The 14,945-nt window shown below is 34.1% G+C and overlaps 1 protein-coding gene across 5 annotated transcripts in view; it reads right to left on the reverse strand.

The window, feature by feature from the left end:
* The window catches only part of CFAP47 (cilia and flagella associated protein 47), a 274,676-nt gene that overhangs the window by 249,492 nt on the left and 10,239 nt on the right, over positions 1-14,945 (reverse strand). For all 5 annotated transcript variants that reach the window (XR_014956844.1, XR_014956846.1, XM_085585616.1 and 2 more), the window contains exons 8-20: positions 14,257-14,492; positions 13,389-13,581; positions 11,166-11,379; positions 10,664-10,816; positions 9,816-10,005; positions 9,616-9,712; positions 8,150-8,366; positions 7,247-7,491; positions 6,177-6,307; positions 4,770-4,892; positions 3,287-3,418; positions 1,991-2,068; positions 1,301-1,445 (exon numbers count right to left, since the gene is read on the reverse strand). Coding sequence is in view for 3 of the 5 variants with exons in the window: in XM_085585616.1 (XP_085441742.1) it covers positions 1,301-1,445; positions 1,991-2,068; positions 3,287-3,418; positions 4,770-4,892; positions 6,177-6,307; positions 7,247-7,491; positions 8,150-8,366; positions 9,616-9,712; positions 9,816-10,005; positions 10,664-10,816; positions 11,166-11,379; positions 13,389-13,581; positions 14,257-14,492 (2,154 nt within the window). In the remaining 2 variants the exon portion in view is untranslated. The remainder of the gene's footprint in view (positions 1-1,300; positions 1,446-1,990; positions 2,069-3,286; positions 3,419-4,769; positions 4,893-6,176; positions 6,308-7,246; positions 7,492-8,149; positions 8,367-9,615; positions 9,713-9,815; positions 10,006-10,663; positions 10,817-11,165; positions 11,380-13,388; positions 13,582-14,256; positions 14,493-14,945) is intronic.

A 14,945-nucleotide genomic window follows, 5' to 3' on the forward strand; every position in this document is an offset into this window, starting at 1 on the left:
GAGAAGACAATATTTCAGACAAAAAAAAAAACCAAAAAAACAAAAAAAACAATATTGTCCTTTACCTTTGAATAAAAGTGTTATGCTAAAACAGTTAATTACATAACAAATTAGTACCACAGGGATAAAAATAGTTGGCTGAAACTGGTTTATGGTTCTTTTTCTAATTACTTTTAAGCATAATCTCTATTTCCAATAAGGCTTGCTTCATTTTTCAGACCTCCGTGTTCAATTGTAAGGCAATGGCAGAAGCACAGGTTTCCAGCAAAGATAATATTTCTCCAAGATCAGTATCCATCATGAAACACAAGAATTCATCCAGTATTCACATTATGAGTACTGAATCTGACTGGATATCACATGAGTGGTTTCAAAGACAAACTCTGATGCAGAGATCATGTGCAATGAGTCTGATCCTCTGCTGGCTGCTTGCCTGTGGTAAAGAGCTTTACAGCTCTTTGAGAAGTTAAGACTGACTAGGAGTCCTCACCTTCCCTTGCCTTTTAAGTGCACCACATGGTAAGAAAACTTCTCTAATTTTGGAAGATCATTTTTTTGCATCATTCAACACAAAGATACAACTAAATTTCATACTGTCTTGCAAAAGAAAGGGTCTTAATTTCCTGAGTTTGCAACTGTGCTTATAAGGGCTCTTAACCCTGCAAAATTCTCTTGTTAATCATGATGGTGGAAGCATCCAAGGAGATGCCATGAGTGAAGTAGGAAAGCCATGGGCAACAATGTGCAGGATAAGAATCTGCACTAGTTCTACCAAGTAAAAAAGAATTCAATTCTACTGCTGCCCCAATAACCTCCTGAGCTCAGCATTCCTGCAGAGGAGAAGCCCTGTCATTAACCTGCAGACACCCTGTCCCTTTGGGAAAAAGAAAAAACCTTTATACTGGTGATGAAATAATCAAAGAGTTAATATTGTCAAAAAGTGTTTATGATTCCATGAATAGGAAAGTTTTGGCTTTGTTTGAGTTTTTCAATATTTTATTTTAACTGGTGAGAGGGTATTCAAATTTTTTAGTAACTTACCAACTTTGGGAAGGAAATATTGGGGGAAAAAATCTACATGCAATCTGACATTTTGCAAATTTTTTTTTCTTGTCAAGTGTCATCTTATAGGCAAACCAAAATGTCTCCTCTTAATTTATATTCAGCAACAGTTTTAAAATAAATGCTTTAGATTTTCTTATATCAGAAACTTTGGCTACCAGAAGTGGTCTGACAGATTTTCTCTCAGCATTATTCATTCTTTATTTAATGAAAATTCTGCTATATCAAAAGCAAATACCTGACTTTTTTTCAGCATCCAATTTAAAATCCTTATGATTTTTAAAATCAAACTGCACTCTGGTACAAGACTGTCCTTTGTTCTGCAGCAAAAATGGAATTGATTTTGTAGCGCCTAAATGAACACCTTTATATTCAAATCTTCCCTGTAAGTTTAAAGAAGAAAAATGGGTCAAAGCACTGTGAAGTCAAGTTTATAATTGAACATAATGTGAGAAAATATAATTGTGCAAGATTGACAATTTATAACACAATAATAGTGTTGGTTAATCCATAGTCTCACATAAACCTTATCTTTAAAATCTTTCCAGGACATGAAATAGAAGAGTTTAGAATTTGATATCAAGTCCAGTTACACCATCAGAAAAGTTTCAGTCATTCAGGAAACAGAGTGACTTACTTTTCTCTTTATTGCATTTTTTGCTGTAACCACCTTAAGAAATACTCTTAACAGACTTATTCCAGATTGCCAAGTTCAAAAACTAAAACTGTCAGCTCTCATTTAATGTAACTGTTATATGTACATTTGGGTTATAGTATTTCTTCCTCAGTTCATCTCCTTCATCAATTTCTTGGGATGTTAGTTTAGAAACAAATGAAAAATATGAAGTAGAGAGGAGCTACTTTGACATCTAGGTAAAGCAAAATATTTAACCAATCTTACCAATTGATATAATTTCTTCACACTTACCACATCAATGCCTATTTCAGGGATCTCTGAAAATCCATTGATCTTAAGTGTGAGTCCTGCTGCATTCCTCACTACTACCTAAGTGAAGGGACAACACTGGGACTGTGAAAAACATCATTTAACATAAATATCTCACCCAATCTGCCATAACTACAAGAAAAAAAGTTTAACATGAAAAATCCAACCCAACCCTATCCCACAGATCAGAGCGGAGAGATTCAGTGTAAACTGCACTAGAAATAAGAAAATAACTCTCCCCTTATAACACAATGCATTTTTGCTGCAGAAATACGAAGAGATAAAGTAAACGCCTTCATTTTCTAGAACATATATATATAACATATATATGATATGTGGCTTCAAATCATGCCTTTGTGGCATACCACATCTGGGACAGATATAGCTAGATAGAAACAGTTTTTAATTTAAAATCCTGGGAAAAAAAAACAAACAAACAAACAAAAAAACACAACCCAAAGCTGTAAGAAAGACCAGTGACCAGTCTTCCCCAATTCTGCAGACAAACATAATGTGACAGGAAGTAGTGTTACTAAAATGAGTATTTTTTTTTCAACATGAAAAATCTGTTTTCAGCAGCTGTGAGGATTGGAATGTGTATCACAACACACATTGTTTGACAGAGGTGCTGGTACAAGGTAGACACTATTGTTCTGGGGAATATTAAATCTGTTGTAAAAATGGAAAAAATAAATTAATACTAGATTTAACAAGTATAATTATGCAGCCCCAGAAGATGGTGAAATCAGGCTGAGTCAGAAATGATAGCAAAATTCAGGCCCTTGATAACATCTTTCTTTCCTAATCTCACTTATCTCAGGAAGCAGGCATGCAGAAAACAAAATATGTTACATGTTTATTGGACACCTACTATCAAAATACATCTACTAGTAGAGAAATCTCTGAGAAAAACCACAAAAAGAAGTCAAGAAATTAAAAACATTAGATGCCTCTCTATATATTACAGAAACTGCAGGTATGTCTACATTCTCTTATAAAGAACAATCACCCATTATATCCAACAGTTTGTCAGTGGTGTAATATGAATCAGCTCAGACTGAGAGGCTGCTTTGATACTTCTGAGCAGGACTGAGACAAAAAAAAAAAAAAAAAAAACCAAAAAAACACAGAATAGGCTACAGCAGTAATGATCTGCAATAAAAGCTTGTTCTTAAAAAGCATTAGGACACTGGAAATAAAATCCAAAAGATGCATGAATGTACACACATAAACACACAGGATAATACTTAAGCCAAAGTTCTTCCCATTTTGAACTACCTCAAATTTTTTGTGAAAACTCATGTGTGCCTTTGGAGTGAAAGAGATTGTGAAATTAGCAAGGCCTCCTGCCGGTATCACTCCTTCAGTGGGTGAGATTTTCAATCCAGGCAGTAGGTTGGAGTCAAGAACCTACACAAACAAGACACAAAAAGGTGTTTACATTCATTTGTTTGTTGTTGTTTTATTTATACCAATGTATCTATCATAAAGTTTTATATTCTTACAAGGAAAACATTCATAGCATATAATGCTAACTTGAATGTAGAAGTTTGGGGAAAACTGCAAGTAAATAAAATAAAGTAATAGATTTCTAAACATAACTCAGTTTCTACTATGAAATAATTCTTGCCACCAATTGGATACATGGAGTTCTGAGTTTTGGGTTGTTTTCACTAAATTATTAAAATTAACACTTGCTACCTTGCAAGTCTTCAAAACAATCTACAAAACATTTTTTCAGTGACAAATAAATTTTTCACTCCTTTTTTGACATTCACAGTAAGATGGGACACAGAACCCCAGCTTGTATAGCTCAATAATAATATTAGAAGTAAATACTCCGTTTACCCATGGTTAGCAAAGACAAAAAGGAATCTCTGTTCTCGTCTGATGCACTCCTAAAATATAGTTTTTTAAAGATAGCTACACAAGTGATAGTGACCAAGACCAACAGATATGTCTTGGCTTAAGGGTAATTCTGGAGGCTAAAAAGGCTGGGTATGTTTTTGTTACTGGCTATGCTGATTTTATTCTTTCAGGCCCAGCCTCCAACACTATGGTACTACATGTTATTCAATTCTCAGTTGATAAAAGAGAAATCTGGTACAAATCAAAATAAATTAATCATGTTTCTCAGTACTGTAATAATGCAGTAATAAAAACTGAGGGTTTTATCTGAAAATTATCTTCCTTCACTAAATACAGCAATCATCCTGTGATAAGCAAAACTAATGAGGTTAGGTTTCCCATTAATTTGTGTATTATGTCTTTACCCACTCTGGCATCCATCTCATCCCCTCCTCAACTCATTGCAGAGCCCATCTTGTCCCTGGTTGTAGGTTCAGCAGTCACCCCCTGTGCTGTGACTGCTCTGGGTCCCTGTATGCACTGCCTGGGCAGCAAGGGCATGATCACCAGCCAGTTTGCTGTCTCTCAATGCAGGAAAACATCCAATAAATGCTTTTCCATAGGGTACCCCAGCATGGGGTTCTGCCCTCACCCCTGGTTCTCAGGAAGCTGCCAGAATCATTTAAGCCATCACCACTTCACTTCTGTCCCATCTACCCATCAGTGCAAATTTGACAGAGGGACAGAATTCCTATTTACATCTATTTTGTTTCTCCAGAAAACATCACAAAAACCTTAATAGGTTCTAATTTAATAACTGAAAACACAAAACCACAAAATGATCTGGCAAAATTAACTCCTTTCTGCTCCCCAACCCAAGGAATTAAGTGTGTTAGAAATACTTTTCTCTTACTTTGAAGTATGCATGGTTGCATCCTGTGTTTAGAATAGTGGCTGTCTTACAAGTAGTGAAACCAATTGGACTGTGAGCAAAGGATACACTTTCAGCCACAAACTGAACTCTAGTAGTACCAAGCTATTAAAGAAAAAGAGACAGATAAGCCAATCAAACCATATAACATATTCCTAAATAATAATTAATTAATAATAATAATTATTAATAATAAATAATTAATTAATATTATAAATAATGTATAATTACTAAATATATTCTATTACTGTAGTATAAAATATATATAAATTATATTATATATTAATAAATTAATTTTATTATAATTAATATAATATTATAAATAATAAAAATTACAATAATAAATAATTCAGCCTAATTTTTTATCACATTATGAGCTAATAGAGTTGTGCAAATATATAAATTGGAAGTATTCAAATAGAAAAACAGCTTAAGTGTGAGAAAATATTTACTCAATTAACTGAACTTATCTAGTTTCAAATTGAACAGACTCAATCCTACAGATATTACCAGATTAATTTCAAGACCAACAAAAATATTGTGATTAAATTTAATTTAACATCACAAACTCCATTTACTCCAAATGTGTGATCAGGACAAGATATTTCAGAAATATTAATAGTAGTAGAAATGCAAATATTCTAATTTACACACATCCTGGTTTACACATGGCAAACTTCCAAGACTTCAAAAGAAGAGGAAGAAAAGAAACATAGCTACTGGGAAACAAAAAAAAAAAAAAAAAAGAAAGGGAAAAGTTTTCTTGGCTCACAGTAAAATTCTAGAACATGCAGCCAGTAGAATATAGTTAAAAAAATAAAAGAAAAACTCTCTTCTTCATACTCCCTGGTATGCAACGTAAGACAACAAATAACTAAACGTTATATACTAAAAAGACAACAAATAACTAAAAAACCAAAGCTGAATGTCACTGTTTAGAAGACTAAACTAGTAGAACATTGCTTGTCAAATACCATGGTCAAATAACACAAAACTAAACTGAGTCTGTTGTTACCTTGAAACCCTGAAACATACCTTTCCACTCACACCTAGATTTTTATTCCTTTAATAAATAATATACATAAAAAATTGTTGTATCACCTCTCAACATTTGCTGCACAGTAACTAGCCAATAATATATAAGGACCACTAAGCTGTGATGCCAAAGGAAGAATATCATCAAAAGCAAGGAAAAGGTAAATTATCTTTGCCTTGCCTTCTCCATCATGTCTTTGGAGCATACTCTTTAGTTAAATATGTAACGTGAAAGTTACAGGAAATTAAAATATTCTAATAAAAAACAGATTATAATAGAAATATGTTAAGGTATTACTTGCTTAAAGAAATCCACACATTTTTTTTCTCTAAAGCTGTCACATGAATTATTACCTTTGCAAAACATTTCAAGTGAATTGAATTTCCTTTGCGCACACACAAGGTCAATTGTGCTGTTTCTGGAGTGTTGAACCCTGGATGCCAAACAACTTCACACTCCACATCACTATAGGCCTCCACAAACCCTAAATATATGTACATAACTTAGATGTTATAGCATACACATGGACAACTGTCAAATTGCATTTTGTAATTAGAAATAACATAGGCACATAAAAGTGAAATGACCTATTACTGAATGTGAGCCTGTATTTCTTAGGTGTTGAACAGTCTGATGAATTAAGTAAAATTAGGTCGTGGATTGTCATGAGCATTGCATCATCTATTTATTAGTATCTTGCAGTAAAACACACTCAAAGTTTACTGGTATTTTTAGCCATGAATTACTCTGATAGTCAACATGAAAAGAAAAATAAAAGAAGATACTGTCTTTCTTGCAGAATAGCAACTTGGGGAAAGATCATATCTAGTTTTTTGCTTGCAACTGAGTCTGAATTTGTATTAGCAGAAATATCTTTTTTCAACAATCACATCACACCAAATCCAATACAGTGAGCAGTTGGTTCTCTAATAATGGAGCTCCAACATATCCCAGCAGAATATTTTCAAAGAGAAGAAGGTAAAAGCTATACACACATCTATCAAACACTGATCCATGTTGCAAATGCAGAGTAATCACAGATTGAATTCCATTTATTTTACTCAACTTTCATCAACATTTTAGCCAGCTTCATTCATTGCTTTTGGAAAATTTCCTATTCTGATGAGCTGTATGATGTTGCTGCCCCACTTTTGAAATGTCAGTAATCAGTGCTGAGAAAAACATTTACACAAGCACTGCTGGCTGGGCATGGAAGCAGGGAGCTGGACTGAGTGTGCATTCAGGGCAGGGCTTACACAGAGAATGCTGCTGTGGTGCTAAGCTGTGACCTGATACTGCTTTTGGGACACCCTGATATTGACAGAAATCTAAAAATATAGTTTATAGCATCAGCTAAAAGTTAGTCTTACTTATTAGTGTTGATATATAAGATACATATACACACTATATTTGCATAGCATACCTCTGGTTGGCTTTACAGTAAATGCAGATTTTCTATCTCCAGTTAGAGGTCTCCAAGTAAAGCCAACAGGCCGGTTTCTGGGATTGCATATCCTGACAGTTCTTCTAAACTCTGTCCCTGCTAGGCAGCCAGGAATAGGATTCAAAATCAGCTCCCTTTTGGACAGGTGAAGTTCAATAGGCATTGCATGTGCAATCACCAGTACATGTCCTATGTGTTGGTTGTTTATTTTGTAATTGAAAGAGCTGTAATGTAAAAATATCTCTCAATATTTTTATGCATTTGTTCTGTTACAGTCAGAGTAAAATTTACCTGAAATATAACCATTAGCAAGAAAATACTTAACAACTCAGTGTGAACACAAGACTTACAAGAGAAAAGTTTGCAACTGTTTTGCATACTACTTAAATCATGTCAGAAGTGAGGATCATCCTAAAGGATGATCAGCCTTACACTGGCATTTTATTATTAGAAAACACAGAGTTGATAACAGCAGGCTAGAGAACAGGTTTTTTATACATTTTCCCATGATTTGCATCAAAAGATCTGAGCATGGATGCAAGTGATGGAATTCTAGGCTGGAAAGAGAACAGTATTTTCCATAAAAATTTTCTTGGCAAATACACCATAATAATAAACATTTTTCCCCGATGCACCTCTAGCTATATAAGGTGTTGCACAGGACAGATTTTTGTTTGTGGTGTAAAATCAAAAACAAGGAACAGTATTGTAGGAAAATTTTGCAACATAAAACTGCATTGACTATTGCAACATCACCATAGATGAGTTACACCATTAAGAATTATCATGACTACATTTTAAAATCAGCCAAGTGATTTTTAAAAAAAAATTTTACTACTGCCAAGAAAATGTGTAAATCAAGACAAATATAAAAAGCCTTACTTTTTAAACATTCCAACAGTGGTTGTCTCAAACACAACTGGAATATGAGTTTTTGTAAGAGGAGGCACCACCTGAGACAATGGAGACGTCTCCTGCAATTCTGCAACTTCAATTTCAATTTGTATCCAAATATGAACTGACAAGTTATTGATGATGTGCAGTTCTTTGGTTGTTGTAGAATAAACACAAACCTCACCAAAATCTATAGTAGAAGGACCTGAATTATATAAGAAATAAGATCCTCAACATTAAAAGGTAAAAGCTAATGCAAGGAAACATAACTACTCAAATACCATGACCAAATGCTCTAGTTCTTCAAATTACAAACTTAGTCAGCTAAAAATCCTGTAGTGGAACAAATTATCACTAAAATGTGAAAGTAAATATCATCTGTGTTCTGTGAGTGCTTTCAGCAGTACAAGTCAAAAACCAGCAATTTTTTAATTGTGCTTGTTTTAGTCAATTGGTAAAATAGAGAATCAGTGTACTCACAACTAATAGTACTATTAATAACCATAAATACTTCTTTTTGTTAAGCAGATATTTAAAAGGAAAAATTGCCACCAATTCACTGAAAGGTTACGTATACAACCTGTTGGTTTCCTCCCTGATATGCAACCATTTGATTTGATAATTCACATCATGTGATAATCACAGAATTATTTCAATACCTAGTTTACCAATATCACCAGTTTTTAGGTTGGTTTATATTTATTTATTAACATGAGTGCTCATGGCACCAATCATACCTCTTACAAAACTCTCAGTACATTTTTTATTATGATGTTTATCTTGTTCTTCCTTTCCCCAAGTATATCAGTTTACACAGCTACACTATTCAAGTTCTGGCTTGATTTAAAATTTTAAAATGCCCAAGAAGTACTGAAAATTCTCTTTTTGCTGCAATAGAATAATCTTACTGAACAAAAGCTGACTTTAAAATAGACCTCTAGGAGTAACAAGTGTTGGTAGTAAGTCACTAAGAATTTTTATGTGTTACTCCCCATCACAGAACATTATCCTGAAATTATTCTGATAGAGGATCCTGAAGTTTTAGTTTCTGGGGGCAATCAATCTTCACTATTAATTCCCAGAAATATTCTGAGCATTTCCATGAATTTTGCTGATATTAATGCTGGTCCAGGTGCTACCCAGGTGCTACCCACTAACCAGGCCTAAGGGGATAAGCAACTCTTACACTATGCTGTGGTGATTTCTCTGTAAGAGGCTGTGATATGAGCAGTCTTCAAAGGAAATTCTTCATTTATATGTTCATACCTCATCACACCTCAGTATTTGCTGAGAATTACAAAGCTTTAGTGAAATACTACTGTAGGTCTCAAGCTATCCACCAAATTAAACTGTTTTCTGTTTAGGGTAAACAACTATAATCATAAAATGTGTTACTGTACATAAGTGTTTTTATAACAACTATATGCAATTAGCAACCAAATTAAAAATCTTACCAATAAATATTTGATGAAGCTGTTTGTTTGTCAAAGTTAGACTACAATCTCTCTTCTCCTGGGCAGAAGATGGCATAGGACTAAGCCAGCTCCAAACCTGTGATAAGCACAAGACACTTCCTCAGAGCAGGATCAAAATTCTTATAATTTTTACATGGTAAACACATTATGCTCATATACTACTCAAGCATTTAACTTACTCCTTTGTTTGTAGATTTGGAAACGATTGCTTCCAATTTTCGACTAGTTAACACGCCATTGTCATCTAAAGAAAGCATTTTGGGCTGTGGCTTTTCCATGGAAAACTCTGTGATTGAGATGTTTGGTGACTTAAGACCTTCAGCTGATTTAATGCCTATGCTCACAGGATTGTTATAAACACAAAACTGCCTACAGGGAAGGAAAAAAAAAGAACGTGGAAATCTAAAAGTTTGAGCATTCCATGGTCTACACATTAAATTATTTAATATTTTTAAACAAAACAATTAATATTTTAAGTAGAAATATTTCATTATTTAAAAAACCCTCAAGCACATACAATACCTTGAAAATATTTATTGTTTTGGTTTTTACTGTAAGATAAGTCTAGAGGACCAGTCCAGTTAAAGGATTGCATCTGCTTCAGTGCACAGAATACATAATAAATTACATAGTGAATCTGTTACTTGGGGTGACCTAGCAATCCTAGTTGGAAATACATACTTATTATATAAGGAGAATCCAAAATAATCAATGCTTTTTCCTATTAACCACACCCAAATACTCTTAGAACTTGACATTTTAATTTAAGCTCACTTTAAGATTAATTTCAAGTGCCCTGACTCTATCCCTACATTTCACCCTAAATTTAGATACTTTTTATATGTCTAAATACTTGAAACAAACAGGTTTTGAATGCATTGCAAATGAGAGTCCCAAGATCACAAGCACATTGGCATGGAACAAATTTAGGTATGTGATCAGTGCCATTAAGTTAATTCTGCACAAATGTTCATGTATTTTGTGTATAAGCCTAAAGTACTCACTTACCCTTTAAACCAAGACTTACCTAATAGCCTTTTTTTCTAAACGACGCTGTCTTAAACAGGAAATGAAGTGTGCATAGTGTTTCTTGTTTTCTTCTCTTAACAGTTGTTCAGAATGAGTATAAGCGAATTCTGGGTCTATGTAATTATATCTCTCAGTTTTTGTGAAAATAGTCCTAAATATTTAAAGAGAATTGTAGCTTCCTTACACATATATAATGATACTGGGTCTTGTTAGAATGAAAACATAATTGATTTTGATACATATATATTTCATTCTATATTTTATCCCAGCTGATTATTAATACTATCTCTGTAAAGGCAACCATAAAAATGAAATATTGCAAGTGTACATTTCTAGTTTCACATAAGAAAACTCAATAAATTTATGTGCAAGAGAGTCAAGAATTTTAAAATACTTTCAGCCTGAAAATCCCAGCAAACTGTCATGAGTAACCAATCTTGATCTACTATATGATACATATAAATGTGTAGATTTAAATATTAGAGTCACATAATTTTTACCTGTACTTTTTATTCCATTCACTAGGCCTAAGGCTGGCTGCACGGTCATTAGGAAAGGCTATAAGTGCATTATCCTCGCAATTCCTGTTTTTCCGATGAGTATGAATTTGTGTTTGGGTTGATTTAAGGATTGCCACAGGTGCTGTATCACTGAGTTGTCCTGTACTACGAACTACAAACTGTCCAGTTGCATTGGAAATCAAGGGTGTTAGACCTTAAAATTAAAAAAATAAAAAAATAAAAAAAACTTAAACTAATATTTTCTAGACAATTCAAAGTATTAGAAGATATATCTAATTTACAATGGTCTACCCAGCAGCACAACAGTCAGTCACCCATCCCATAGTGTTTTCCTCAGACAAGAGGGTAGAAGCCATTCACATCATGCCAAGAGCCAACTGCTTCCCTTGCCCTGGATCACAGAAACAACCACCAGAGCTCAAACCAGCTGTGTCCAGCTGTGATGCTATGTCTTGCACAGACACATCATCAGACACTCAGAGCTGCCTGTCACATCAATCACAGTATCCCAAAACCTGTCTTAAGGGCTGCAAACAGAGACATGAATTTTGACAAAACCTTCCAAGCTAGAACTACTAAAAAGATAGTTTGGTTCTTTTTCACTGTAGTTTTAGAAAAGCACATATACATGAACATTAAAGAGAAAACTATGGCAGAAATAAGGTCAAACTTCAACTGCCCTTTCCTCCCTCACCTGCAAAAAAAAAAAAAAAAAAAAAAAAAAATTGATCATCAAAATTTTTTTACTCATTTAGTCTTACTTTAATCTACCAACAAAAAAAAATCAAAAATTACTTTCCACCTTCTAAGTCATAAGAGTGATTACAATTTCCACTGGCCAGAAAGGCACAGTTTGCAAGAAGCTTCATTCCAGCCTCTCCCCTAGCTTCACCCGAATACAGAGACACAACTACACATACTCATCCACAGACACTGGGAGAAGATAACAAGAAGACACAGAACCATCTAGAAAAGGATATGAAAAAACAAAATCATTTTTCCTCCACACTTCAATGAAGCTTAAAAGCAAAACGCAGATATCCCTCATGAAGTTTCTATAAACTTGTAAATAGGACCAGAACTGGGACATTAATAGAGCAAATGATAAGCAAAAGCATATAGAAAGCCTGAAAAACACATTAAATCTTTGATCCAAAAACTCTCTTCTTCTACTTGGGTTTCTGAAGCAAGAAAACTAAAGGAGCTCTGGATTTCAAAAATAAAGAAATTACCAAACTTCATCAACTTCATCAAAGCATGGTTGATAGCCATGGATTGGAAATATTGTCCTGAAAGTAGGAGGAATGCCCACTGGTTTATCAAACATGCTAGTACTTGTAGGCAGAACAGTACTTTACCATGACTTTCCAGTAACTTTCACTCTTTACTCCCCCACAATGGAAAAAATGCGTATTGCCTTCCTGTTTCTCATTAGGGAGTACATCTCAAGCTGGCAGCAGCTAAAGAGAATTCAAGTTCCCCTCCTGATCTACACACAGACACCACACACATGCACCAGTGCACAGATTAGGAGATTACAGTTGTGCTGCAGAGGCTGCAGCACATTTGATGTTAGAAAAAAATCATGTTTGCCATGACAGGTTTATAATCCAGTGACAGCTGAGTCAATCTACTGCAGAGTGGTTGTTTATGGAAAACATTTGGAACACAATGAACAAACTACAGAACAATTATTGGAAATCCTGAAAGACTCTCTATGCTGGCTCATGAAGCTTCATGGGAATGGGAAGAGTCAGTGGACACAGGAGCTGTAACAGGCTGTATGAACTGGCAAATTCATCTGGCAGTAGTAACTTTGAATCAATGAAGAATTTTCTGTTATCTTTCCTAGTTCTTCCTGTGCTTTACATATCTCTCAATTTACTCCTGAAACATCTTAGCACTGTGCAGCAGCATCGCTTGCAGAAACTGAACCCTATAAATGTCAGATAACCATATGACGAAAACTTATGCTTTAAGAGTTCAATTTTTGATAAAATTATGGGAGCGTGTACCATTATTTTAGCCTTTGTTTTGCAGTCTTATGGGACACATGTCATACAACTGAGCAGTCCCTCCAGTCCCAAAGAGATATTACATTTCACAAGCAAACCAAAAATAGTAAAAAATTCATTTTTAAAATGCTAAAAATGTGCTTTTGGAACATTTTATCACTTGTCACTTACGTTTTTAGCATCTTACCAGGATTAATTGTAAATACAACGCTTGTTTGTTTACATTTGCACACACCAAGTAAGGTCAAATATATTTGATGAAAGGGTTTTGTCTTCAAAACAGCTACATTACTTTTATCTACTCCCATACCAACGATATCAATAATTTGCTTCATCTCAAATGTTCCTATTTGATGTGGAGAAAATGAAATCACCACTTCCTGGAAAAGAAAACTCATTATGAGACATATGAGACAATAAAGAGTCAAGTTTTGTGTAATTCTTTATATGATTGAGTCCCTGAGTCACATCTCTCCACACTTACCTCTAAGACAGGTATTCAAAATAGGGTTTCCAGAATATGCCAAGAGGCACACAAAAATTAGCAATATAAGGTAACATAAAAATGTGACAGATCAAAACACAATAAAGTCTCATTTGTTCACTTCTGAGAGAAATCTTGTGTGTTGACTTACTGGCTTGGGAAACTGCAAATGTTTCCATGTTTGATTTATTCGGCAAAATTTCTTCCATTAAAAGAAATTTTAGCTTACTTGAGTATTTATGATTTACTGCACCAAATTTAAAGTATCTGTCAAAAATATTTGCATATAAATAAATCTTCTCAAAGCAATAAAATAAGAAAAAATTACAGATAGGAAAACCCATGTAAAGTTGCCTTAGTACTCCAATTTTTTTTCCTAATTTAAAATGGTATTTGTTGCTTCCAGGAGTAGGGAGAGACCATTAAGGGACTGTAAAAAATGTATTTGGCTGATATTAAAAGCCATCACTATTGAAATGAAATTCCTCTGGTTTACTTTCAAGAAATTCCACTGCTAACCACTGTGAAATAATTTGCATAGTCACAAAACCTAAGAGAAATAGGGAGTTACCTTTTCAGAATTTTTTTTAAGTTTTCCTCTTGCAGGAGAAACACTGAAGTGAGCAGTCTTGCGGAATCTGAACATTAGTGGAAGGAACTTGGATTCATTTTTCATTGTGCACACAACTTGTGTTTGTTCACCCAAATAACAGTCCTCAAAATTAAGTACTGTTCCTGGCTTAAAAGTTAATATCACAGGAAACCCAGAACCCGTTAAAGCTAAGTCCACGTGAAGAGAATCACTCCCTGCATTAGACAAACACAAAAATGAGCAAACAAAATCCCTCTCCCTCTCACACCCATTATCTCACTAACAGGAAAGTCATGCTGTAGTTGTACAGTCACAAAAAAGCAAAATAATGCTAAAAACCAGTATGTTTTATAATGCAGTTTTTATAAACCTAACACAGAGATCTTTACTTCTAATAGCTGTTAGATAATGCATTCCCTCAGTAAGGAAGTTGAGGATGAACAAACATGGACTTGAAAATGCACAAAACTAGTATTACAAAAGTGTTGATGACTTGCAAATGACTGGAGGTGCTTTATTTTCTTCAAATATTTACATTATAATTACTATAATTTATAATAAACTGATAGGTGTTCATTCATGACACGCATAAATCCCTTCTTTCTACTCACTGTTCAGAGGTTTTAGTGCTGAAGCATTCAAGATGCAAGTGAATTTGTGTTTATATA

The sequence above is a fragment of the Lonchura striata genome, chromosome 1 (genome assembly GCF_050655825.1).
Source record: "Lonchura striata isolate lonStrDom1 chromosome 1, ASM5065582v1, whole genome shotgun sequence".
Taxonomy (NCBI): Eukaryota; Metazoa; Chordata; class Aves; order Passeriformes; family Estrildidae; genus Lonchura; species Lonchura striata.